General features: G+C 49.0%; 2 protein-coding genes across 2 annotated transcripts in view; one reads left to right on the forward strand and one right to left on the reverse strand.

Annotated features, from left to right (window-relative positions):
- Positions 1-12,261, forward strand: part of Slc9c2 (solute carrier family 9 member C2 (putative)) — a 71,283-nt gene extending 59,022 nt beyond the window's left edge. The window contains exons 18-23 of the mRNA XM_047519994.1: positions 768-935; positions 1,761-1,892; positions 4,669-4,854; positions 7,670-7,754; positions 10,220-10,275; positions 11,842-12,261. Of these exons, the coding sequence (XP_047375950.1) occupies positions 768-935; positions 1,761-1,892; positions 4,669-4,854; positions 7,670-7,754; positions 10,220-10,275; positions 11,842-11,877 (663 nt within the window). The 3' untranslated portion in view covers positions 11,878-12,261. The remainder of the gene's footprint in view (positions 1-767; positions 936-1,760; positions 1,893-4,668; positions 4,855-7,669; positions 7,755-10,219; positions 10,276-11,841) is intronic.
- Positions 12,262-15,258: 2,997 nt separating this feature from the next.
- Positions 15,259-25,213, reverse strand: Prdx6 (peroxiredoxin 6). Its single transcript, XM_047521198.1, has 5 exons — positions 25,041-25,213; positions 21,765-21,921; positions 18,266-18,412; positions 17,453-17,599; positions 15,259-16,185 (listed from the first exon to the last, which is right to left on the reverse strand). The coding sequence occupies exons 1-5, from the start codon at positions 25,133-25,135 to the stop codon at positions 16,057-16,059; spliced, it is 675 nt and encodes a 224-aa protein (XP_047377154.1). The 5' UTR covers positions 25,136-25,213; the 3' UTR covers positions 15,259-16,056.
- Positions 25,214-25,449: the final 236 nt, after the last annotated feature.

Below are 25,449 nucleotides of genomic sequence, written 5' to 3' on the forward strand. Positions count from 1 at the left end.
GGTTCAAGTACCTGGCCTCCTCCTCAGCAGCGCGGGTCATTCGTTCAACAGATACTTACTTGGCTCCGACCCTGGCGCAGGCACCGTTCATTCTGGGCCTCTGCCTTGGCCGAGCTTTTCTCTGGTGCTGAAATAGAAGGCCACAGACCAGAAACAAATTGTGCAGGCGGAGCGCTCCTAACCCAAGGTGCTCGAGACGGGAAGTGGCTTGGAGTTGGGGCTTTCCTGGGCCCGGGAGCCTGGGGAAGCCTCGTTCTGTACAATGGCTAGCTCGGAGGTGGGACCCGCATCCGGACGTGGCGTCAGTCACGTTTTGCAGACGCCTGGTGCGCACGGGCCGCAGGTGGTTCAGACGGGCCTGTTAGCGCACCTGCCTCTGACCGTGGGCCCTGGCTCAAGGTCAGGCGTGGGATTTCCGCCGTGGGGTCCCGGCAGTGCGCCCAGAGGAGTTTCCCAGGCGGAGGCTGGGGAGGCTCGCCCGGGGCGGAGTTCGCACGCGGTGCTGGAGAAATGGAGAGGTTCCTGTAGTTAGAAGGGGCGGTCAGGAAAGGGCCGGGTCTGCCATTCACCCTCGGGAGGGGCCTATTTTGTTTCTCTTCTAGCAGAGACTTCAGTCTCTGCTCCGGGGTGGAGACCGGGCAGGAAGCCGGGCCTCGGTGAAGGCGACCCCTCCTTCCCTTGGCCTGGACGGCCAGGGTTCAGTCCCTTCCCTGGGACCCTCCAGGGCCTGACCGCTCTGCTCGAAGTGGGGTTCTGTCCCCTCGCAGCTGCACAGCTCGTCCCCCACCTTCGGAATAGACAGTAGTCTGCGGGCTGGTAAGGAGGACAGGACCCTGTTCACCGAGTACTGCACCAGCGGGGACGTGATCGGGGAGCTGAGCTGCCTGCTGAAGCGCGAGATCGAGTACACCGCCATCTGCGAAACCGCCTTGCAGGTGAGGAAGCCCTTCTCCGGGCGCGGACTCCGGCCTCCCCTGCCCGGCTCTGCCTGGCCTGGCCTGGCTGTGCGCTCTGACCTCCCCGGGTCTCCCTGTCCCTATTCATTCAGTAGAGGGAACGCCTGCCTTTTTAGAATATGCACACTGAGCCGCCACATATAGGTGCTCAATAAATGATCACCATTCTGAGAGCAGTGTTTCTAAAGAATTTTTACTTTGCTTTCAAATTTCCTTCCTGCCATTTTCCACTAGCCAAGTCAGAGGTGATCAGTTGAACAAATGGGCAGTCTGACCCTCTGTTCAGACAGAGTCCCCCACCTGCTAGGGCTGCTGGGAGCAGCAGAGAGGAAGCCGGTCTTAGGGGTGGAGGAGCAGAAGGGAACTTGCCTTATAAACTTGACACCTCCTCACTTCTGGAAGGGCAGAAGGCATGATCCAGTCACTAGCTGAGTGATTTCTTTCCCTCCCTCCGACTTGAATTCTGAAAGGGTGTGAGCAGTTTGCCTCTGGAAACCGGCTCCTGAACTGACCTGCTGTGACACTCGAATAAGTTCCCGGGACCTCAGTTCCCAGATCTTGGACTCTTGAACCATATTCTTCCACGTGTCCGTTTATGGTCTGTGATGAGGTCTAGGTCTTTAATTCAGCCACACAATTTGTCATTGTTGCACGGCCAACGACTGTTCACGACACAGACACCTTTCAAGGGCAGCGTGCCACAGTGGTGCTGGGGTGACCGTTCCTGACCAGGTGGAGAGGGAGTCTGCGGGCGTCAGGCTGGCCACGCGCCTGCCGCTTAGCTGTGAGTCCCTGTCGTTTCAGGCCTTCTTTATCTCCCTGGAGGACCTGTACGAAGGCTTCGATGTCTTTTGGCCATCCCTGGAGTACAAGATCTGGCTGAAGCTGGCCCTCAGCACCGCCTGTCAGTACTTTGAATCCAGCCTCGCTGACGAGGTAAGGGGCACCATCCCCGGGGACCAGTTTCTAGGGGCTACAGCAGCTTTCACCAAATGCGTTTCGTGTTCTCCAAAGACAGAAGGGAAGCCTGTGTCTGATCTTCCAAAGAGGGATTGCTAGGACGGTAACCGCCCTCGTCCTCAAACCTCCTGTCCCCGCCAAGTTCTCCCAGGCCACCTGCAGTCGTTGCTTGTGGAACGACAGCAGGTTCAGAAGATGTGAAATAGGTAGATCCCCGCGCCCAGCGCCCTGGGACCGGACTGAGCTAACGAGCACTCGTCCGTATTTTTCAGTGTGTGAACATGGACCTCCTGACCTTTCAAGGGTTTGTTGAAGTCTTCCTCCCAAGAGGGGTGGTTCCGGTCTGTCCCTGGAGAGGCACACTTTGCAATCCCGTGTTTGTGCCCTACTGGATAATTATCCTCACCCCCACCAGAGTCAGGGTCTGGGGAGTGACAGACCAGAGCTCAGCCATGTCACTGAACTGAGAACTGGGATCGTGACGTTGGGTTAAGAAGTTAGCATGTCCTGTGGGCCTGTTGGAATAACTATAGCGGAAGGGCAGGGAGATTGGGACCCTTCTGTTTCCCTGGACAAATTTTAGAGTCTGATTTGAGACTCTGGAGGGGAGAATTAGGACCAATGAATACAGACTTGACTTACTAATAAGGTGAATGTTCTTCATGATTTTTAAAATTCCACAAGCAATGCAAATTTATTCAATAAATGAGAAAAGACATACATAAAGCATTAGAAATAACAATAACCGTTTACTGTCCATCTCACTCCCCAGAGAATCTATTTAATACTGTGTTTTCTTTCTTTCTATGAAACCTCTAGCCACTTAGGACCTCTTAGAACCTCTGGGCACTGAGAAGATTGTATTCTCCCCTCACTTTCTTCTCACTCGCAGAATTCAAAATATACATGCATTTTCAAACCTAAATGGCTTATTTTTAAGATTTTTTGCTGGTTGCAGAAGTTTAGATGCAATTTTGCCAATTTTCTTGTTTTGATGCCCCAGTCTTGCCGGTACCCTTAGCAAGGAAGCGTCTGGTTCGTCTGACAGTGACTGGCACCCAGCCAGCTCAGAGAGCTTGGGCTCCTGGGGCTGGAGATGTTCCCACGGAGTGACCGCCCCGTCAGACAGATGTGTCCAGGTTCCTGTATTAGGTTGTTAGCGGTGCTGGGACAAAGTGTCAGACTGGGAGGCATGAACAGAAATGTATTGTCTCATAGCTCTGGAGGCTAGAAATCCGACCCCAAAGCTGGTTCCCACTCAGTTGTGAGGGAGACTGCTTCAGGCCTTCATCTCACCCCCCCCTTTTTAAAAATTAATTTAAAAAATATTTATTCTTTTTAGATACACATGACAGTAAAGTGTATTTTGACATGTTATACATACATGGAGGAGTCTATATTATTCTAATTAGGATCGTATTCTTGTGGTTGTGCATGATGTGGACTTTCACTGTGGTGTATTCATATATGGACATGGGAAGTTATGTCCTGTTCATTCCACTATCTTTCCTACTTCCATCCCCCTCCCTTCCCTTCATTCCCCTTTGTCTAATCCAGTGAACGTCTATTCTTCTCTCCTCACCCCCCCATTGTGTGTTAGCATCTGCACATCAGAGAGAGCATTCAGCCTTTGATTGGGGGGACTGGCTTATTTCACTTAGCATGATGTAGTTCCATCCATTTACCTGCAAATGCCATGATTTCATTCTTTAAGACTGAGTAATATTCCACTGTGTACATATAACACATTTTATTCATTCATCTGTTGAAGGGCACCTAGGTTGGTTCCATAGCTTAGCTATTGTGAACTGAGCTGCTATAAACATTGATGTAGCCGTATCACTGTAGTATGCCGATTTTAAGTCCTTTGGGTATAGGCCAAGGAGTGGGATAACTGGGTCAAATGGTGCTTCCATTCCAAGTTTTCTGAGGAATCTCCATACTGCTTTTCAGAGTGGCTGCACCAATTTGCAGTCCCACCAGCAATGTATGAGTGAACCTTTTTGCCCACATCCTTGCCAACATTTATTGTTACTTGCATTCTTAATAACTGCCATTCTGACTGGAGCGAGATGGAATCTCAGTGTAGTTTTAATGTGCATTTCTCTAATTGCTAGAGATGTTCAACATTTAGGCCTTCATCTTCACATGCACTCTGTCCTGTTCCAGACTTTTCCTTTTGATGAGGACAGCAGTCATTTAGAACTAGGGTTCCACCCCACTCCTGTGTCCACACAGGATGCATTAGGAGGTCCTGGGGGCTGGGCTTCAACATAAGAGCTCGGTGGGGCTCAGCTCACCCCCACCAGCTTCCTTCCAGCTCTGATGTGTGCGATTCTGGGTCTGAAGCGGGACTCAGACTCTGTCCTGCTGTATTTGGTCTCGACTTTTGTTGCTTGCTCCACTCTCAGGTGAGATGTTTGCTCCTGGCTAGATAAGACCCATGAATTACAAAGACTGGTTTTTGTGCAAATAGAAATTCCACGAGGCGTGGTTGCCCACCCGGCTCCAGCTGATGGAGAGTCCTGGATCAGGGCAGGGCAACCACGTCCAGGGACACAGGACAACAGCCTGAAGCCTTCGACGCTGGAAGTGTCGGAGACCATTCTGAAGGCTGAATTAATCTGTCTGTTGCTACCCGGGTCCGCAGGCCTCTGACACCCTTGAAGAACTCGGATCCATGAATTCATTTTCTTCTTGATACCATGTGTCAGTTCATATGATTTATGGAAAAAATGTAATTTTGTCATAGGACTTAACGTTTCAGAAGTGTGTGATGCTCAATCACGCTTATGTGGAGACTTTATCAAGCTACAACGAAATGACTATTGATAACGTGACCATGAAATTCGTCATCATCGTGTATGGCAGTGTGATTAATAGCAAGACGGAGGAACCGTATTTGGCACCTTGCATTATCCCTAAAACCTGTGAGCAGGTGAGGAGTGCCATTCCTACAGAGCCAGTAGCTGCTCATGGTGCTGGGTGGCTCATGTGATGATTAATTGTGTGGTTCAAAATAGCAGGTAGCGAGGGTTTCAAATGCTTCCAACATCAAGCAATGACAAACAGTTGAGGTCATGGATACGCCAGTTACCCTGGTCTGACCATTACACCACGTAAGCACGTATCGAAGTGTCACACGGTAACCCCTCAAATGTGCATGATTATTATGTGTTGATTAAAAGTTAAAAGATATATAAAACTTTTAAAACAGATACTGAAAGAAAACAAATTCAATAAATAAAATAAGAACAAACAACATAAACTCAACCAACCTCAAAAAGAAGTCCAACCTGGAGAGACCCTGCAGTGCTCCCCTGGCCTTAGCCCAACAGTGACATGTCCCCAGGGCCTGTGTCCTCCATGGCCTGTTCCGCCACAGGGTGTGAGGCCGAGCCAAGCCTGGGATCTGCCCGCTCTCCGCTGGCCCACCGTGCCTGGGAGGGCTGGGTGCCGTGCAGCAATGGCGCCTGCTCGGGGGTCCTCCCTGTGGCGGGGCTGCTGGAGAAGGGGCTGCCCACGTGCTGTCCTGCCTGGGCCGCAGGTGCACCTTGAGAGCAGGCTCCGGCTGCCTTGTCACTCCGTGCCCGTGTAGCTAAGGGTGGGGAAGTGTGAACCCCCGGCGTAAGAGGGACAGGAAAGGTCCACGCCACCTGCTGCGGGACCCCTGGGGGATGGCGGGGTAGGACCCAGAGGGAGGAGGACCAGGAGGCGGTCGGAGCTGACGTTGTTTTCACCTGGTGGTAAGTTTCTTCTCTTTGGGAGAGAACGTTTCTGCCTGTTGAGACGATGGGAGGTGATTACAATTTCAGTAATTCAGAGGATTAAAGTAGTTAACAATATTTTCTATACATATATTTTTTCAGCACTGGGGAAGGGCACACAGGGCCTCTCTCAGGCTAGGCAAGTGCTCTGTCGCTCAGCTTCGGTCTCGGCCCCTCCCTGTTGACTTAATTTTGAGCCAGGGTCCCGCTGTGTTGCCCAGGCTGGCAGCAAACTCGCAATCCTGCTTCAGCCTCCTGAGGGGGAGCAGCAAGGTGTGCACCCCTGGGCCTGGCTTGAACGCTTGTGCAAGGAAATGGAGATCTCCTCAGCTTTGCCAAGGCGGGAATAAGAGGCAAGGGCCACCTGCCTCCCATCTTGTTGCTTGAGAGACCAAAGATTGGAGTCAGGCAAACTTGGATTTTATTTTATTTTTTTTAATGTATTCATAGTTCATTTGGTTTTTATGCTGAGCGGTAGCCCGATGTACAGATGAGCACAGATCTCCCGTGCACCTGCTGTTGGCTCTCAGGGGGCTGTTCAGGGGGCTGTTCAGACACAGCTGCCGGCAGGGTCTGGGTTCATGCTTCTGTGTGGACGTACGCTTTCACATCGCAGGTAAATATGTAGGAGAGCAATGGCTGGAATACAAAGCAGGCGTCTACTTAACGCAGAGAAACTTCCAATTCCCCAAAGAAGTGCCATTCTACATTCCCACCAGCAGGGTATGAGAGTTTCAGTTCCTCCACATCCTCTCCAATACTTGGTATTTTCAGGCTTTTAAATCTTAGATGTTCTAAAAGTGTGTAGTAGTATCTCATTGTATTTTTAAAATTTCGTTTATTTTTATTTTTACAGACTGCATTTTGATTCATTGTACACAAATGGACTACAACTTTTCATTTCTATGGTTGGACATAATGTAGAGTCACACCATTTGTGTAATCATACATGTACATAGGGTAGTAATGTTTGTCTTATTCCACCATCTTTCCTTCCCCCACCCCTCCCCTCATTTCCCTCTACATAATCCAAAGTTCCTCCATTCTTTTACCACTTCTTTTATGTGTCAGCATCCACTTATCAGAGAAAACATTCGGTCTTCGGTTTTTTGGGATTGGCTTATTTCACTTAACATATTCTCCAACTCCATCCATTTACCTGCAAATGCCATAATTTTATTCTTCTTTATGGCTGAATAATATTCCATTGTGTATATATATCACAGTTTCTTTATCCATTCATCAATTGAAGGACATCTAGGTTGGTTCCACAATCTAGCTATTGTGAATTGAGCTGCTATGATCATTGATGTGGCTGTGTTATCATAGTATGCTGATTTTAAGTCCTTAGGGTTTAAACTGAGGAGTGGGATAACTGGGTTGAATGTGAGGATGCAGGCCTGCCCGCCCGGGATTTAAATCTTAACCTGGTGCCTGTCCAACCAGAGGCGTGAGCGCAGGAAGCTTCCTAACCCTCCGACCTTGGGTGTCCTCCTCAGGGTGATGATGGCAGCCATCTCCCCGGGGTGGCGTGAGGGCTAAGAGCTGAGACAGCATGCAGCGTTTGCAAACAGAGCTGCAGTTTGCTTGTCATTGGCTTGCGTTCTGGGAGGCAGATTTTGTGGTGCATGGAGGCAGACCAGAGAGAGGAAGGCAGCCCTGCATCCTGGGAGGGCTGGCTTGAGCCTTGATCTTCACCGGGGCAGAGAAAGTGGCCCACTGTTGGCTGGGGATTCCCAGACTAGCTGCAAGGAAGCTGTGGAAGTTCCTCTCTGGTTTTTATACACAGAAGACAATTAGCTTGTCTATGACCTCTTGAAACATCATCCAAGGAGATTTCAAGGTAAAGAGACAGAGCTTAGGTGGGAGACCTGGCTCCAGGTCTGGCCTGTTCTTCAATTTTTGGGGACAAGTTGGGAAGCAGCTAACCTAGGCATCAACGCATGCGCTTTTGCACCATTTTGCCTTTTCTTCCCCCTTCTTTAGATCCAGGGAACTGCAGATGTGAGCAAGCTGCTGATAATCCACGCGGCGGAGCCTACCAAAAGTGACGGTAGCACCAACGTCATGGGTAAGGAGGACTTTGCTGCGGCAGAAAGTCATTGTGAAGGAGCATTTACGACTCATCATCCTGAGGAGGCCAGGGGGGCGTGGCAGGCTGTGGTCCGTCAGAAGTGCCCCCGGCGACACGGGTCGCCACGTGGTTTCGGGGAGACGCTGTGACCACCTGGCTCCCCTCCTCTGGCGGCTCCCTCCGTGCCCTGGACGGGAGGGCAGCTCCCGCTGTGCTCTGGGCCTGCCCTGGTGCCCGGTGCGGGGACGCGAGGCCAGGTGGGGAGTGGGGGTGCTCTAGAGCCGCAGGCGGCGTGCGCCCCCACCCAGCCATCCACTCCTCCAGGCCGGACCGCGGAGGCGCACGGCCACAGTCACCGCGCTCGGTGCCTGCGGACCCTGCTGCTGGGCGTCCTCCCGAGACCAGGCGGGCAGGCCTGTTGCAGGAGATGCCCTCGAGGCGCTCGAGGCGCGCCAGCCTCGCCCGCCTTGGCACGCCCTGCCCCCTGACCTGCTCTCCCGCTGCCCCAGCGCCAGCACACGCTCCTCTCGTGTCCCTTCACGCTGGGATTCACTGTGCCTGATCACACACGGAACAGGATTTGCTCCCCCTCCGTTCCCTGGCCTGGGCTCTGCGGCTCTTTCTGTTCGAAGCCATCCTTGATCTGTGGCTCCAGTCTGCACCGTCCCAGGGTGTGCGACTTAACATGCCGCAATTCTTAGCCAACTGTTCATCTGAAGGATTTACCCGACTTCCAATTGTGTGCAGAAAGTGAGGTCTTATTAAAGTGCGTGTAGGTCACCATTTCTCACTTGCATAATTCTCGTAGGAAGCAACCCCACTGTGTGCTGGGCACTAAGCCAAGTGCTAGCTGGGGAGGAGGAGAGACGGGCATTAAATAAGTCACTGCCATTTTCCCTCAGCAACAGTGCCGACCTCAGGCACTCTTTCGGCTCCCATTCCACCCTGTTCTGGGGTCAGAGGGAGCACTATGATTTGGGGAACCTGTCTGCATCTGGGTCGATGACCATTACCCCATCCCACAGTCCCTTGAGGTCTGGACCCTGCTGCTTCCAAGTCACTTGGGAACACGGGGCTACGGCAAGGTCGGGGCCTGCTATCGGCCCCCTGGGGGCCCTGAGGACGACTGAGTCAGATCACACACGCTCCAGGAAGCCCGCCCCAGGCCCCACTGTTCTTGGGCCCGAGGCCTCCGCCTCCACCAGGCCCTGGGGAATCATTTTTATCCGAGGGAAACACACACTCTTAGTGAGGTCCCGCCTGGCAGAGCCGCACTCCTGTTTTCTTAAACACTCTAACTTTAGTTGCCACATGGAAACAGCAGTCTCACCTTTTAAAAATGCAGATTTTGCGTTTTTTTCGTGCAGTACAAGATCTGCCCTCATTCCCACCAGTCGATTAGCGAGTGCATCACGGGTCTCTAGAGGGGACAGATGCTCCTGGGCTGCTGCAGTCCACACCGCTCCCTCCTGCCCTTACCCAGCCCACTTCCAGGGCAGTCTCCAACTTCCAGAGGCAGATGGCTTCATGGCTTTATTTCCTCGAATTGACCCGATCCCCTATTTCTACACTAACTACCTGTCCTTAATTCTGTCTTCATTCCCCCCTTTAAGCTTTAGGAACTCCTAACTGCTCTAAGGAAAAGAAAGGGGGCGCCGATTATTCTGGCTGCTTCAAAGCTGAAAGGGAGCAGCGAGGGGCAAGCAGTTTGGAGTTCCTTTTTTAAAAATCGGGTCAATCGAGGGGTCCAAGGTGGAAGTCTGGTTGGGAAGAGCAGGTTGCAGAGGCATCTGGGGTGGGTGCTTCTATGATAGAAGAACAAAAAGACATGAGTACTGAAATGAGATTGATACAATCTAAATGTTGCAGAATCTGGAACATGCCAATGCATATCATGAAGATGGCAGAAGTCAATAATTCCTCACCAGAGGGTGGAAGAACTGAGGAGTTGTTCCCATAACAAGGCCTAGCAAAGGCTGGAGAGGACAAGGCCTTTATTTGGGAACTTTAACGTTGTCTATGTTATCAGAAATGTAAACACAACATTTAGCAGAGATCTCTATACTTCTGTTACTTGGGGCTAGATAATCATACAAGCAAACATAGATTAATTCTACCTGTGTAGCTTAGGGAGGTCTGCAGGCCTTAAACTGACTAAAAACTTCTGACTCCGGCAGTTTCTCCTGATAGTTATCAGGCACATTTGCCTAAGAATCTCTCTTTTGTAGATCTGAGGATCACTGGGTTTTCGTCAGCCCTGTATTGGGCTTTTGTGAGCCCATGACGATCCTCTAAGGGAAGAAAGCGGAGAGAGAGTTCATTTGGCAGGGAGAAGGGAAGGGAGAGGGCGGACTTGCAGGGAGAGAGCAGGTCTGTGCCTCAGAACATTCTCCTGCTGCCTTTGCTCATAGATTCCTAATGCGTATTTTTTCTGTTCAATGCATGTATTTGGTTTGCCTTAGTCAAGACTGGCCTTCGAATGACCAAGAAAGAATACAACTGGAAGAGAAAAGATATGGTAAGAAACTTGACACTCTGAATAGATGATTCTTTTTGTGTTAAACTGCCGGGCAAGGGTCAATTGTGGGTCAAGGAGCAAAGGGCAGGTAGTGAGGGAAAGACGCTCCTGGCTGCAACTCATTAATTTGGACAAACTGAGAAAAAGCTCATCTGGATTGCCTGAAGATTAAAGTTCTAGAGTATTTATGAAATATGTAATTTTTCCCCACCCAACTTCCCCCTCCCTTGATCTCTTCCCTTGGCATTTAGTTAAAAAGTGAGGCTCCCTCTGTGGGGTCAACTGTGGTGTCAGGTGTCCACCTCCGCACTTTGGACTTTGCCCTCCCTTGGACGTACCAGTGCTGGGCTGGGCTGTGTGGCCACAGACTGACCTTGTGCGTCTGCCTGAGCCTGGGTTTTGCTGAAAGATCTTTCAACTCTTAGGTCATTTAAACCGACTTATACTAAAGTGGGCATTATGGAGTAGGATGGCCAACTCGCATGCATCTTTTAAGAAAAAAACAAAACGTATTTTTAAAATGGAAAGTCCTGGAAGTTCTTGTCCCCCGATCTTTTTCTGCTTTCCTCAGCCATCGTGGCTGGTATAGAAAAGTTTGAGAAGCACTGGACGCCAGCCCTGGAGTTGGGAAGGGAAGGGGCTGTCACCACGGACCAGGACAGAGCAGAGACAAGGGGGTGGGTGGTGCGGTGACTGTGGGGGTCTCCACTTGCCCCCACAGAGCTCACTTGCCCACTTTGGGCAGAGTGGAGGCTCAGTGGCTCTGGCAGGGCAGTAGATGCTGGGCAAATGGAGGGTGGGCTTCAGGGACCTTCAGCACCCTGCCTCCTGCCACTCTCTAAGCCAGATGTCCAGTCACCCCAAGTAAACATGCTTCCAGGGAAAAAGGATTTCCGGGTAACTGTGGGTTTAGGAGCAGTCCCTGGACCTTCCCCACCCCCACCAGATCGTCGCCCTAAGACCCTTCCAAGATAAATTTTGGTTCTACGAATTGTCCTTTAGGTCCTCAAGGTGGTCTGCAGGGAATTTGTTGGGGGAGGGCAAGTTGCATTGATCAGGGTCATGGTCAATAGTTCCTTTAAACAGAGCAACTTGGTTCTTTCTAGGGCGTCCTCCTAGGATCATCCTCTCCTTTCTCTTAAAGGGACCCTATTTCACAGGTGGAATCTAATTGGGAGTCATCTGTTACTCTCTTTTCTGGGCCCAATTATTTAAAACAACAACAACAACAACAACAACAAAAGCCTCTCATTCCACCAACATATGAAAGAAGTTTCCAGTTGCTCTGCACTCATAAAGTGAAATAGAACGCGTCTCTTTTCCTGCAACACATCTTTGGACAGACTACTAGAATTAATGTAGAATCTCCTTCCAGTGTAGAGATGCACATGTAATTAATTATAATTCATTACTCAAAGTCCCTAACATGTAAGGTCTTCTAAGGGGGAATGTTCCAGATATTAAAAAGGGAACTGTTCAGTAAGTTTTCTGGTTCCATTCAGCAGGTAAGAAGTTTTTCTCGAAATGTGCATAGTCTAATATCTTACTTTTGATTTTCTTTTATAGCAGGACGCCAGGTACCAATTTCGAAAAGCGCATTGATGCAGCTGTGATGTGTGGAGTCAGGTTAAAGTCTGCGCTCATATCCTGGTTCAAGTGCTGAAGAATTACCTGGCAAGGATTTTCTTAGAAACTGCTGAAACAGTTCAACACTAGATTTCTTCTGTAAGCAGCCGATGGACTGCTGTAAAAAACGATTCCCGGTAGTTGTACAGTATACTTGAGTTGTTCAGAGTTCTTTGGTATAATACAAAATACCTTCAAACTTATGGTCTACCAACTTATGGCCTACCAAATGACACCCTTGTAGCTGAGAGTGAGTTAACAAATGTGTTGTACAATTAATGTATTACTGTCTAAGGCATTAGGACCTGCAATTTTTATTTGTGAAATTACTATAATTAATGCCTCCTGATATTTTTTTTTTCAGGGAAACATTTTATCTTCATTTTATATTGGACACATATATACATATATATAGCAGCATCCAATGCAAAACATTTTTTTTCTTACAATTCAGATCTTCCTTTAAGTATTATTGTGCTTGCTTCTAAAGTTAGTTTAAAACTTTGTCTAGTAAGGTTTATGCAGGTATCTCCACAGTGAACTTCCCTCCACAGGTACACGGAAGTTTTGTTTCTTTTACTCTGCATGTTTTCGTTTAAAAATCCAAACCTGTGCTTTGTACCAGAGGAATATACTATCTATTTCAGGGATGTCTGCTCTGTAACCATCCTTGAGAAGGGAGACCAGAACGAACAGCAGCTAGGGCTTCCGTTTCTAAGTCATGCGAAAATGCAAGAGGCCTCCTGATATTTTTCAAAGTACAGTTACTCTCCCCTCCCCAGTTTAGGAAACATGGAAAAGTGGACCCTGTTCCACTTGATTACAAAAAGCAGTCGAGGAGAGGTTAACATTCTTACGTTCCTAGTCCTGTTTGATGTCACTTTTCATTTTATTTTTAAAAGTTAAATAAAGTTGCATGTTAGGGTTGACTGTTCATGTTTTAGAATCCATTATCATTTGCATCTCAATGAGACTCTGAATACATGGTGCCTTAGGGATGCAGCAGAGGTGAGACTGGTCCTCCTCCTCCATCCCTGGCCTCTTCCTCTCAGGGCACAGAGCACCCATAACACCAGGCCTCCCACTGCTTTTCAGGAAAGAGGGTAGAGTTTTCTCCTTGTCAGGCTCTGCCTTTCCAGTCAGGGAGGGGCGCCATCCAGGCCAGACTACCTCGCGGCCACGGCTGTCTCAGGCTCATCCTGAGGCGAGCTGGCACCTGGCCTTGCTACCCTTAACACCATGGGGTGCTCCTCTTCAGGTCTAAGTGGGCAGTGGATACCACCCAGCTCAGGTACCCACCCTTCTGGCCTCACCACCACCCCACCTGGGCTGTCAGAAATGACGGAGCTGTGGCCATCTGTGGTGTCCATCTTGGGGAGCGGGCACTGGGCTCAGCATTTTGATGGGCTCCTCAGGTGCCTAGGGCAGCACCGGGGTGGAAAACAGACACCTGCTGTCCAGTTCTGTGTGGGGAACGTTCTCTCCACTATGAGGGCACATTGTGTCTCAGGCAAGGAGTGAATTACATGCCCATCTCTGACCCAATCAGTGACCAAAGGGTGGTAATGATCTTTTAACCAGCTAATACATCCTTGTCCTTCAAACCAGAATTGAAGTTGTTTTGGCAATTTGCATGACTTCAAAGAGGTGGCATCAGTGGACATTTGAGGGGGTAAATGACTGACAGTCCACTGTCCCCAAGAATTGGCATCTTGAGTGGCCAGACATGGTCATTGTTGATAGTATACCTCCTTTGAGTTTCTCCGCAGATCTTCGTCCTTCATGTGGAAGCTGACGGTAAGATCAGACTTTCGACAAGTTACATATTTATCACTTAGGTCGTTCTAGCCCAAACATTTCATGATTCTTGAGAAGTCACATGATCTGCCTCTCAAATTCCTTATGTTTCTAACACAGCCGTGATTATCATGTATTGATTCACTTTCAACAAATAAGTCTTTGCATGCACAATAGAATTTATTCTATTTTCAATAAGGGAACTTTACTTTTCTGATAGTGTATTTAAAAATGTACTTGGGATCACTTCTACCCTGGCAATGCATATTCATTATGGAGTATTTTCTATTTGCAAAGGTTTACTTGCACAAAGTTCTATGGTTTCAAGCTGTTTAGTAAAAGTACCAGCACTTGATTTGAGGGTACATGACCCTTTTCCTTGAGTTCTTCCAGCATTTTTATACAGTATTGAAGTGCGTAGAAGATACAACCAAATGGAATAAGGTTTGGGTGCCTGAGTGTAGAGTGAGGCGCAACAGGTTTGTCGAGACTGGGGGGAAAGCTGAAGGATGTGATTGTTTGCTTATTTAATGGCAAATAAATATCAGACAATAAACGTTAAGGCTTAAGTTTGAAGAATAGAGATTCAGACTCTGAACTGTCATAAAAGAAAGCTGAAGCCAGATTCTCCATGAGGCAAGGACTAAAGAAGGCAGACGTCAAAGGGAAGAGAGCAACGAGGAACCTGATTGCTAGAGACATGACAGGAGCCAGGAGCCAGGGCACAGTCAGATGGAGGCTGGGGAGCACCATCAGTCTGTAGAGGCCCTTGGGAGTTGGCCAGTCCCCTCGTCTTTCAGACCAGCACTCCCCAGAAGGCTGTGCAACTGGGGATCTCCACCTGCACCTTCAACTTCTGGTGCCACTCAAGCTTCACATGCCAAGAAATAAAGGACACCAAACCTCATGACTGGCACTGGGGTTCATGTTTCATGTTATTCTGTTTAATAAAAAGATGAGTTTCATGCAAAGGAAGTCAGTATCTGGTGCTGTGGATTGAATATGTCCCCTCAAAATTCAGGTTGAAGCCTATTCCCCAATGACAATATTTGGATATTGGAGAGGTAGTTAGGTCTCGAGGGTGGAGCCCTTAATCACTGGGATTGCAGGAGAGATCATCTCTCTCTTGGTCATACCCTCACCAACAGGATCTGCCAGTATCTGATCCTGGACTTCCCAGTCTAAGGCATGGTGAGAAATACATCTTCACTGTTTAAGCCACCCAACCTAAGGTATCTTTGTTATAACAGCCCGATCAGACTAAGACTCATGACTGGTATAACTGGCACAGTCTAATACATGAGGGAACATGGATGCACCATGATCCTCAAGGTTGACTATAAGCCATTCATTTAGGCTGGGAGGTTGTGATCCTTGTACCAGGGATCACAGTCACGGAACTCTGGGATCCAGTGGGAAACGTAAAGGGGCGACGTGGCCCTCAGCTGCTCCTCTGTTCTGTCTTTGGTGAAACATACTCATGCCAATCTTGCAAGGCCTTTGCCCTTCAGGGCTTGAGTCCAAAGTAACACTCCAAAACGTGACCACAGAATTCTCTCATCCAATTTCAACAAAGGATTTTATTTGCTGATCCCCAAAAAGCAAAATTTAGAAAACTGCAACCCACTGCAAGAACGGTTCCATAACAACATGCTCATTCCACCTCCTTTCAGAGCGTGCCTCCCATGCACACATCAACCAAGGGCAGACTGATGTCAGCAACACTCTGGGGCTTGTCTTGCTCACACCTTCGGGCACCTCCCTGGCAGGCAAATGAAGTCTTCTCTGCAGTCTCCCCCTTTTGAAAGAAGTTTCTTGCAAAAAAAAAAAAAAATTTGACGGCAAAATAAAGATGCCTCTCCTTATCTTCCCACTTCAATGATCTACTAGAAAAGTATAGAATTGAAAAAGTTTTGCCCCCTGGTTGTGATCAAAACACTATTAAAGAATATCTGGGTTACTTTTTGTTCCACACACTTAGACATTTACAGAGGAAGTTGAGCCTCAAGTTCTAATGCTCTGCAAAATGGGTAATGAGAGGATTAGATCAGGAGGGCTGCGTGAGTTACAGTCATCCTGTGACGGCGTGAAGCAAGCTTCTCCACCATCCACATAATACCTCGCTGAACACAACCCTGCGGAGATACAACGAGATCCGAGTCTCAAACGCGGAACCTACTTCAGAGAGCTGAGGCTTGTGAGCAGAACACACAGCTGGTGAAGGCACAGAGTAGAGTCCCGAGAAGTGTTAGTGCCACGCCACTGAGCACGCCAGTAGCAGAGTGACCCACAACCGCACCGTGATCACACCGGGTGCCTCCAGGGAGCTGCGGCAGGAGGGCCGCCGCCCGGCCCTGCTCAAGGCTGGGGAGTGTAGCGGAGGTACTTCTTGCCAGAAGGGAGCTCTTTGGTGAAGACGCCTTTCGGGAAAAGCTTTTTGGCCTCCTCTTCAGGGATGGTGGGAAGGACCATCACACTGTCCCCATCCTGTCGAGAGACAGTGGAAATGGTGAAAGCAGCCTGACAGTCGTGCGCGCCCTCCCCTCGGGCTCCACTCCCCGAGGAGTCCTGTCTGTGAGGGAGCACGTCCATCCACACGGCAGTCCTGCCTTACACCCCCTGGGGGCTGCCGAGCCACGGCGGGACTCGGCCTGCTGCTGCTCTCCCCGCCCGCTCCTGCCTCTCCTCTCCCAGGCCCGCCGCTTCCTGCTGGCCCTCCAACCCCGCTCCTAGGTACAGCTGCTGCCGCCGCCTGCACTGTTCTCCCTTGCTCTGGACGCCCGTCACCCACCTGCTTCCTGTCCTCCCCAAAGGTCCCCGATGAGCAAGGAAGGCCTTGGCAGCCGAGTACAGAACCGACTCTCCTCCCCACCCCGAAGCACCCGCCGTCACGGCTCACAGGTCACAGACTTGTCTGCTCCTGCGTCTGCCCACTGGAAGACAAGTTCCCCGGGGCCAGACTGCACGCTGTCTGCTCCCCGCTCGCTCCCAGTGCCCCAGCCAGGGCCTAATAAACATGCTTCACTAATGGGTACGGAATTTAAATGGCCTGCCTATCAGAAAAACAAAACCTGGCATCCAGGCTAGCATGTTTTACAAACTGCTGTGACATTAAGATAAAAGTTTTATGAATAACTTTCAGAGCCTTCAACATAGGTTGAAAAGACAGAAGCTTACAGGAAATGAAATGCTTACATTAATACACCAACAGCTTTACAGCCAGGACTTGAGAAAAACAACCAATCAGGATTTTGTTAAAAATATTCTGTCATCAGGCGGTGGTTAGATAAAAGGTTTTTTGTTTACTCCCCCCACCACCCCTCACCCCCCCGCCCAAATCTTATATAGGTTGAGTCTCCCCAATCTGAAATGCCAGATTTTGGAATATTTGTATGGACTTTACTGGCTGATGATTCCTAACTCAAAAATTTGAAATCTGAAATACATTATGCCCTTAAGAAGTTCCAAATGGGGGCATTTTGGATTTTTGGACTGGGGACAGTCACCTTGTTAAAAAGAAAAAAAAGAAATTGTTATAACCAATTAATTTGTCCAAGTTATCTAAAAATTAGAAAGCGACTAGGGAGTTTATGTATTACCTATGAAAAGTGGAAAGACCTCATGCAAATCTTAAACTCAGCCCTGAGGAAAAACCCTCGAGAGTGCATGGAACTAGAAACAGCCCGGGAACTCAGACCCTGGTCCTGCTCAGGCCTTCCAGGCAGGCTGGGGTCTACCCTTTGAACAGCTCTACCTTCCAGTCGACTGGGGTGGCGACCCTCTTTTCAGCTGTCAGCTGGAGAGAGGTAACTACTCGGAGGATCTCATCAAAGTTCCTGCCCGTGGTAGCTGGGTAGAGGATAGAAAGCTTCAATTTCTTATCAGGACCAAAAACAAACACCTGCAAAGCACACAAAGGCACATAAATAGGAAGCTGTCAGTGCTTTTGATTGTTAAAGTCACCTAGAAAGTTCTGCAGTCCTTAAAAATGTTCAAGGGCATAAAAACAAAAGCAGAAACAAAAGCTTCTACAAGGACATACCAAACTGCCATCTTTTTTCTTTTCCATGTTACAGTTCAAAATTCAGAAGGGAATTGTATTTGGCTCTGGCTATCCTAGAAGAACTGATTTGCAAATTTAACCCAGAAAAGGCCTTGGGAGGTCTATGCCAAAATTAGAGATGAATACCATAAAATAATACTAATGGCTGTACATTTATGCAGATCAGGGATTGGGCTTGTTCCCCAGTGGGTAGAGGACAAATAAGGATCAAAAAAACTGAGTTGTTTATGAAGGAGAATATGGCCCACAACTTAAGACAGAGCTGTCAGGAGGACTATAAAAAACATTTCTTAATTCTAGATGACATCTTAGGAAAAACTATTTATTATTCTGTGGATTTCCAAGAGCTGGGAAATGGGCAGTTTAAGAATGTAGGTGAATATTTTGCCCACTTTGCATCAGCATTTCAGATGATTGACACTGTCACTGGCGCACGGCGATTCTGTCGTGTCTGGAGCACGTACGTGGATGTCTGGTGGATCCGTCTTGGATCATGAGACTCACCACACGAGCCGTCACAGGCATGCCCTTCTCGTCCTTCTCCGCCGGGTCCAGCATGCCCAGCTGGATGGCAAGGTCCCGATTCTTATCATCAATGATGGGAAAGGGCAGCTTTTCTGTGGGCTCCTCACCATTGTAAGCGTTGATATCCTGGAATGAGGAGGAAAGGGGAAGAATTCTAAACCTGACACTCACTGAATTTCACCAGCTAATGGCCATCAACTTGCAAGACAGGGAAGAGAAGCATACTTTTCTCCAAGCAAGTTTAATAAGGTGATGAATGAATACAGGCTTCCAATTATTCAGACAGGAATAACAGCAGAGTATAGTATTTCTGGACCGAAGCCCTTTTCACACTCAATTTTCTTAAATTCCGCATACTTTTTATGCTTTGAGAAGGCAGTACACTCTTAAAAGGCTAAGGTATCCAAATGCTATATAAAAACACCAGAAACAATGGAATTATTTATACCAAACATCCATAAATGATGTACATGTACAGGAAATTTTATGGATCTGGTCCCCACCTAAAAGCACAGTGACTTAGATATCAGGCTACAAGACAGACACTGAGAGATGGGTGTACGTGTGTGTGTGTCACAAAGCTTAAAAGAAACACAAGAATGCAGAGCTGAATGTACACCCTAAGGACAAAGGATAAGTGAAGCTAAAGGCTCTCAAGTCTGAACCGGAAGAGAGAGACAGATGCACTTCCATCTCCCCTAGGAAAACTTCACTCATTCACGCATTTCTTCTTCTCCATCCCTCAGGCTTCTGGAGGAAAGTCTAGCTTCGTTGCTTGAGGGAGCACTGAGATGGCTCTGGAGTGGGTTGAGCAGCACAGCACCAGAGGAGGGATCCAGGCAAGCGCCATGGCTCTGCCTGCACAGGAACCTCTAATCGGGTTAGGTGAGTCCTGCGTGAAGGGGCAGCACACCAGCATCCTCCCTCACAGCATGGAGAGCTGGAAAAGGCTTCAGGGAAGGGGCAGGCCTCTGCCCGGACCCTTGGAGGAGTCAGATTCCCCACAGGGAAACGCAGGCATTCTAGGCCTGGGGCAGCCTCAGCATGAGCCGGAGCAGGACAGTGAACAGCAGTTGGGCAGTTTTAGGAAGTAACGGGAAAGAGGGCTGGAAACTGGAGGAAGACTGCCCATCTGCAACCCCAGCTGAGGCAAGGGGAGTGAAAATTTGAGACCAGCCTGGGCAACTAAGTGAACTTGAAATAAAAATAAAACGAAGAAACAGACGGGGAGTACACCTCAGGCGTAGGGCAACTGCCTGGCATGCAGGCCCTGGGCTCAAAACCCAGCACCCAAAAAAAAGAGAAAAGTCTATTTACAATCATGTGTGTGGAGCCTTGAAAGTAGGACAGTACAAAACCTTCTGCATTTCTCAACAGAGACAAGATAAAACTCATAAACTCTGAAATGGGGACAACAAACAGATTTTAATGTATTCCTTAATTTTATTACCTGAACTTTCCTTGTGTCACCACTGGATGCCGATCAAGTCACAACTAAGTAATAACCAGTGTGCTTCATGCAGGAGGCACCTTGAGGTTTCCTACATAACCAGTTCTATGCCAAAGTTTGGCGGTTTGGGCTTGGTTCCTATTCAATTACGACTGTGGAGTTCACCAGAAGAAATGAACCTGGGTATGCTCCTATACTTTACGAGGTTTGGGCTATAAAACCTCTTCATCATCTGTTGCTTAATTATTGTTATCCATGAATCTCTACCCTGCCTCTTGCATAAAAGGCAGCACATCACAGCATGGACACTGAAGAACCACAAGCTTTGGCTTTGTCCTATGCAAGGTCTGGCCAATTCCACTCTTTGCCATTTAGTAACAAAGAGAACATCAGTTTGAAGTTCAAATAGCACTGTCACCATTTTCTAGCTAGGCAGTCTTGAGCAAATTTCCCCAAAACTGCCTGTGAGAAAGTTAAAGAAACACTGGTTATTCAGTGCCAAGTGTTATAAAGAATGAAACAAACAAAAAACGAAAAACCACCTACAGAAAGACAATTGCCCTCCTTTCCTCCTGAACATGTTTCTTCTGATCTGAGACTTTTCAGATTGACTGGTATGATTTGGCCACAGGATTCAGTCATGGTCAGCACTCAACTCAGCAGCGCATACTTCACTTGTCCCACGAGCTCGACAGAGCCTAGCACACAGGAAAGCATTCCTCAAAGGGAGCTGCTGTTACTTAGCAGCACATTATAGCAAAGTCCTTAAAATGCCTTCAAGTTCCATCCAGACTACCAAATTTTATGTCCAAAAAACCCTTTTGCTGCAAGTAGACAATTTACTCAGTTTGTTCACTCAACAAACACTGCCTAAGCTGTACTGAGTCCAGGAATAAGCTCAGGGCAACTTCAGCAGACATTAAGGGCTGAATGAAGAATGAGTCTAATTCTGAGGGGCATAGCAACGATGTGGCATCCCACGAGCCAGGAGGAAACACGTCTCAGGACACAGAATGATCTGCTGGGCTGGATGTTGCTGGTAGTCACCACTGGCTGAGACACAACCACTGGATTTAGCAATGTGGAGGTCACTGTGATGTGCAAGCCAGATTTTCAAATAACCAGTTTGAACCTTAAATTCACTTGTACATTTATCTCAAAACCAAGTTACTCACTAATAATTTACTTGACACATAGCCACAGGCCCGAGGCACAGGCCAATGGATACTTCTGATGACGTATTACATTCTGTGTAGTCAACACAGAAGACTTTTGTGATCTCTGGTCACCAGGAAGTATGTGAGGCTTTCTCCCCAACAATCAATCAATTCTGCCTCAGACACCTGCTGAGTGACCTCTAACTCAACTCAATTTTGAAGCTATGTATACCTGGAGACAGTGTCAGATACCACAGTTTGAGACTCAGTCCCACAAGATTGGCCCCCTCTTCCAATGCCAATTGCAAGCTCCAGGTTGCTTCACCTGTGCTTGTGACTTGTGGGCTATAAACTGTGGCTCCTATGACACAATCTTTGGGTTTAATTTGCTAGAGTAGCTACAGAACTCGGGGACACATTCACATTTACTGACTTACTAAAGAGGCTATTGTAAAGGTCACAGATGAAGAGCTGCAGAGGGTGAGGAATGGAGTGTCCACACTGTCCCCAGGCACACCACCCTCCAGGAACATCCATGTGTTAGCTATTCTGAAGCTCCTGGAACCCAGCCATTTTGGCATCTTATGCAAGCTTCATTACAGAGGCAGGACTGGTTCAATCACAGGCCACGAGTGATCATCTCAACCTTCCGACCTTCTCCTCCCTAGAGTCTGGGAGGTGGGGCAGAAAAGTCCCAACCCTGCCTGCCTCTTTCCAAAGATCAGCCCCTATTTTGAAGCTACCAAGGGGCCTGCTAGCCTTCTGCCGACTCTTTAGCATACGAAAAGACACTTCTCAATTGGAAGACTCCACAGATTTTAGGAGGAAAAAAAGGGCCACATGTTTCAAACATAACATCACAGAACTATACCTTGCTCCACGCAAGATGGTCCTCAACACTGTCTATTGAAAGGGCGATCAGCTTAACATTCTTCTTGGCAAACTCTGGTGCCAGCTTTGCAGCTCTGCCGAGCTCGGTGGTACACACGGGGGTGAAGTCCCGGGGGTGGGAGAAGAGAATGCCCCATCTGAAAGGAAGAAGAGGTCACCGCTGAGTGAAGCGTCACCAACGATGTGCCCAGAGAAAAGTCACAGCATCTGGATTGAAAGCAGGCTCCTCCTTTCTTTTTTAAAAGAATGCTTATGAAGACATTTACTTTTAAACCTTTTGGTTGAGAAACACTTTCCAATCTAATCTCCAGAAAAGACTGTTGACAGCTCAGTTCAATCAAATATTCAGGGTGTTGTCTTCTTTAATAACTATGGAGCCACCCTGACTCTTTCGGCTAATAAAATATGTGCTACTTAGGCCAAGCAGCTACTTTTTTTTTTCCCCTTTGCATAGATCTTGATATTCAGCTCCCCAAATGTCCCAAATACAAGCAGATGCCTGACTGTAATAATGAACAAGATTATGTAATCTAAAACAAATAGGCTTCTATCCTGTATTTATAAGTAAAATTAAGGTTGACACTTGGTTTCTTCAAGGAGTGGAAACTCTTGTAAAGCTACTCAACGATCCAAGCTGACCTCCCCAAAGCTTGGCAAGTTTCCTGAGTACAGAGAACAAAACTGACAAGGGCACCTCCTTCCCACCTACACGTGACACTCAACTCCCAAAGCTTCAGGAGAGGAAAAGACCTCAAAGCAGGACGAAGGCAAGATGGGGAAGGAACAGTAATTTTCAAGACTGTAGAGGCATGTGGCATGTTTAGTTTTTAATAACAGGCAATAAGAGGGACACATACTTTTTAAATGATCTAGCAATGAGTAATATCCAGGCTTTAAGATTTTATGGACATGGACCTAAGGAAGGGTCAGATTGAGACATAAGCAAGAGACTCAGAAGTTGTGAAAAACTGGAATAGGGCAATTCTTCCTGTACTGCCAAAGGGGTGATGAGTTAGAAAACAGAAATCTTTTCCATTGTGAGTCAAGGGATGGTTTTGCTGAGTCATGCTGGGAACTGGTTTTAAGCCACTTCATATTCTCCCCTCCTTTAGAAGATACACGCGGTCAGGTGCGCCACAGGCTGATCTAAGAAATGTCCTACCTCGGCCTGGCTTCCCCTGGAACTTTCCCGACTGCCCTGCTGCTGCCCTTTTTTTTTTCTTTTTTTTTTTTTTTTTTTTTTGCGGTGTTGGGAATTGAACCCAGGGCCTTGTGCTTGAGAGGCAAGCACTCTACCAACTGAGCTATCTCCCCAGCACTGCTGCTGCTCTTAAAGAGAATAATTCAATTACATTATCCCACGTTCTTCCTCATTTTCAAAAGACAAAATGTTTCGTCCTTTTAAGAGAAGGCCCCAGAAAGCCGTGGTCAAGATGTTTTGTTCCGTGAAGATGTGCTGTGGAGAAGCTGCCTCCCGCACACGCAGTGATAAGGCTCAGTAAACTCCCAGAATGCAGTACTGAAAGCCCCTTGTCTTGATTGTCAGGGGTGGGTTAATTTACTCTTTTCCTCCGAAAAACATCTGGATCAGAAATTGGCAGACTGACCTGAGATCAAATACAGAAAGGAGTTTGGGAAAACTGGATGAAAATCCATATATTATAATGATACGAAGGCTTAATACTTCTCTTCCAGGCAAGGTCAGGAATGCCATGCCTGACCCTAGGCAGACTTGTATATTTGTTTGCAGATGCAGATACTTTGCTCATTTTCTGATTTGCGGTTCCCTAAAAGATAACCGCTTTAATCAAAACCTGATAGATGCAGAGGCCATTAAATGATCACGAAGAATCAGAAAAGCATGGGAGGCTTAAGCAAGTGACATTTGTAACAGTTGCTATGGTAAATATGCTTTAATATGTATCCCTAATCCATACAAGATTAAGAGTTCAGGTGAGATTGTATGTTTCATGGGGTGTGGGAAGGAATATACTGGAAAGAGATGAAACCTGGACTCTGAGTATCAGACTGGCCATAGTCTATTTTTAAAGTTTTCTTCTGCTGCAAGGTCTGAAAGTCCCACTTGTCACCCTTTTCCTAGGCTCGCCTAGTATTTCCTAGTCTAATCAGGAGGTGGAGAGTGCACTTAAGAGGTGAAAGCAGTTGGGTGGGCCTGAAGTGTAAGAAGCTTTCCCAGGTTCTCTCTGTACAGGCCTCTCCAATTATTGATCGATTTCATAAGCTACTCTCTCACTCTCCACATATACGCCTGGATACTGGATAAAAAAGAATACAAACCCAGGAGGAATTCTCCAGCCTGGGAGCAGCAGTGTAAGGGGGCCAATAAAACTCCAAAACCAAATAGAACTAGACCTGTCTGGAATGTTTCTGATTGAAACAACAACTCACACTTTGCTGATTCAGACGCTGTAAAAAGGGTGGCATCAATTTATTCTAAGTTATTATGGTGACAGACTGCAGGCCAGGCCAGATCATGGGTCACCAACCTGGCTATCACCAGCGAGGCCGCGTGCTGGCCGAAGGGGGAGGGGACCATCGGGAAACAAAAGGGCATCAGGGTAGGGAGTTACAGCGTCCCGGCCCACACCGGCCACTTCCCCCAAAGTGTTGCAAGTTCTGGAATGAAGGACACACGTACACGCAGGATGTTCTTCGTTCCTCCGAAAGCTGTTGCCAAATCACATCCTGGCCGCTGAAGGAGGCCCTGAACCAGGTATTTCAGCCAGCCGGTGGTTTTAAATTTTACATTTTGTGTCCCAAAATCTGCCAAGACAACTGCGGCAGCTGCACCCTCAGACAACGCGCCGCGTCCTCCGACTTTGGCCTTGGGCACCCACCTTCCCCAGGAAGCAAATTCCAGAACGGAGGGGGGCGGGCAGTGCGACCGGGCCACGAGTCCCGGGAAGTGACGGCCAGCGCCGCCGGGTCCCGTCCCGCGCGCCCTCCTGGGCCCCGACGCTACACGATTCCCTACACCTCCGGTGCGGGGCCCGCCGAAGCCCCGCCGCGCCCTCCCCGGCGAGCAGGGGCCGAGGGACCGCGCAGGGCCCGGGCCGCAGCAGCGCTGGCCGGAGCGGCGCAGGGGCCACGGCGCGGCAGGCACGTGCGGGGACCGGTGCGGATGGCGGCGGGTGGCGCGCAGGGGCCGCGCGGCGCAGGACGCAGAGAGGAAGCCCAGAGGGCGCCTCGGAGCTGGGGCGGCACGAAGGCCGGGCAGAGCCGGGTGGCCACTTACGAGTCTCCCAGGAAGTCGTGGAAACGGATGCGCCCGATCGTGGTATTGGCCTCGAAGTTGGGAGCTTCGTCCCCGAGAAGGAGCCCTCCGGGCATGGCGGCAGCGGTGACGAGCGGTGAGCAGGCGCAGCCGCAGCAGAATCAGCGGCCGGCCGGGGACCGAGAGGTGCAGGCTCGCGGGGAGTGGGCGGGGCCGGGGGCGGGGCCGTAGCCGGGCGGGGCCGGGGCGGGGCTCCGGGCGCCGCGGCGTCCTGGGGCGGCCGGGCCTCCCACTTGGCCGGAGCCGGAGGTCAGCGAGGCCACCTCTCCAGGCGGGACGCGGGGCCCAGGGACGCGGATCCCTCAGGGTCGGGGTTGCACTGGGTTTGACTCTGCAGGGGGCCGGGACTCGGGGGTGAGAGGAAGCGGAG

Source organism: Sciurus carolinensis, chromosome 12 (genome assembly GCF_902686445.1).
Source record: "Sciurus carolinensis chromosome 12, mSciCar1.2, whole genome shotgun sequence".
Classification (NCBI taxonomy): domain Eukaryota; kingdom Metazoa; phylum Chordata; class Mammalia; order Rodentia; family Sciuridae; genus Sciurus; species Sciurus carolinensis.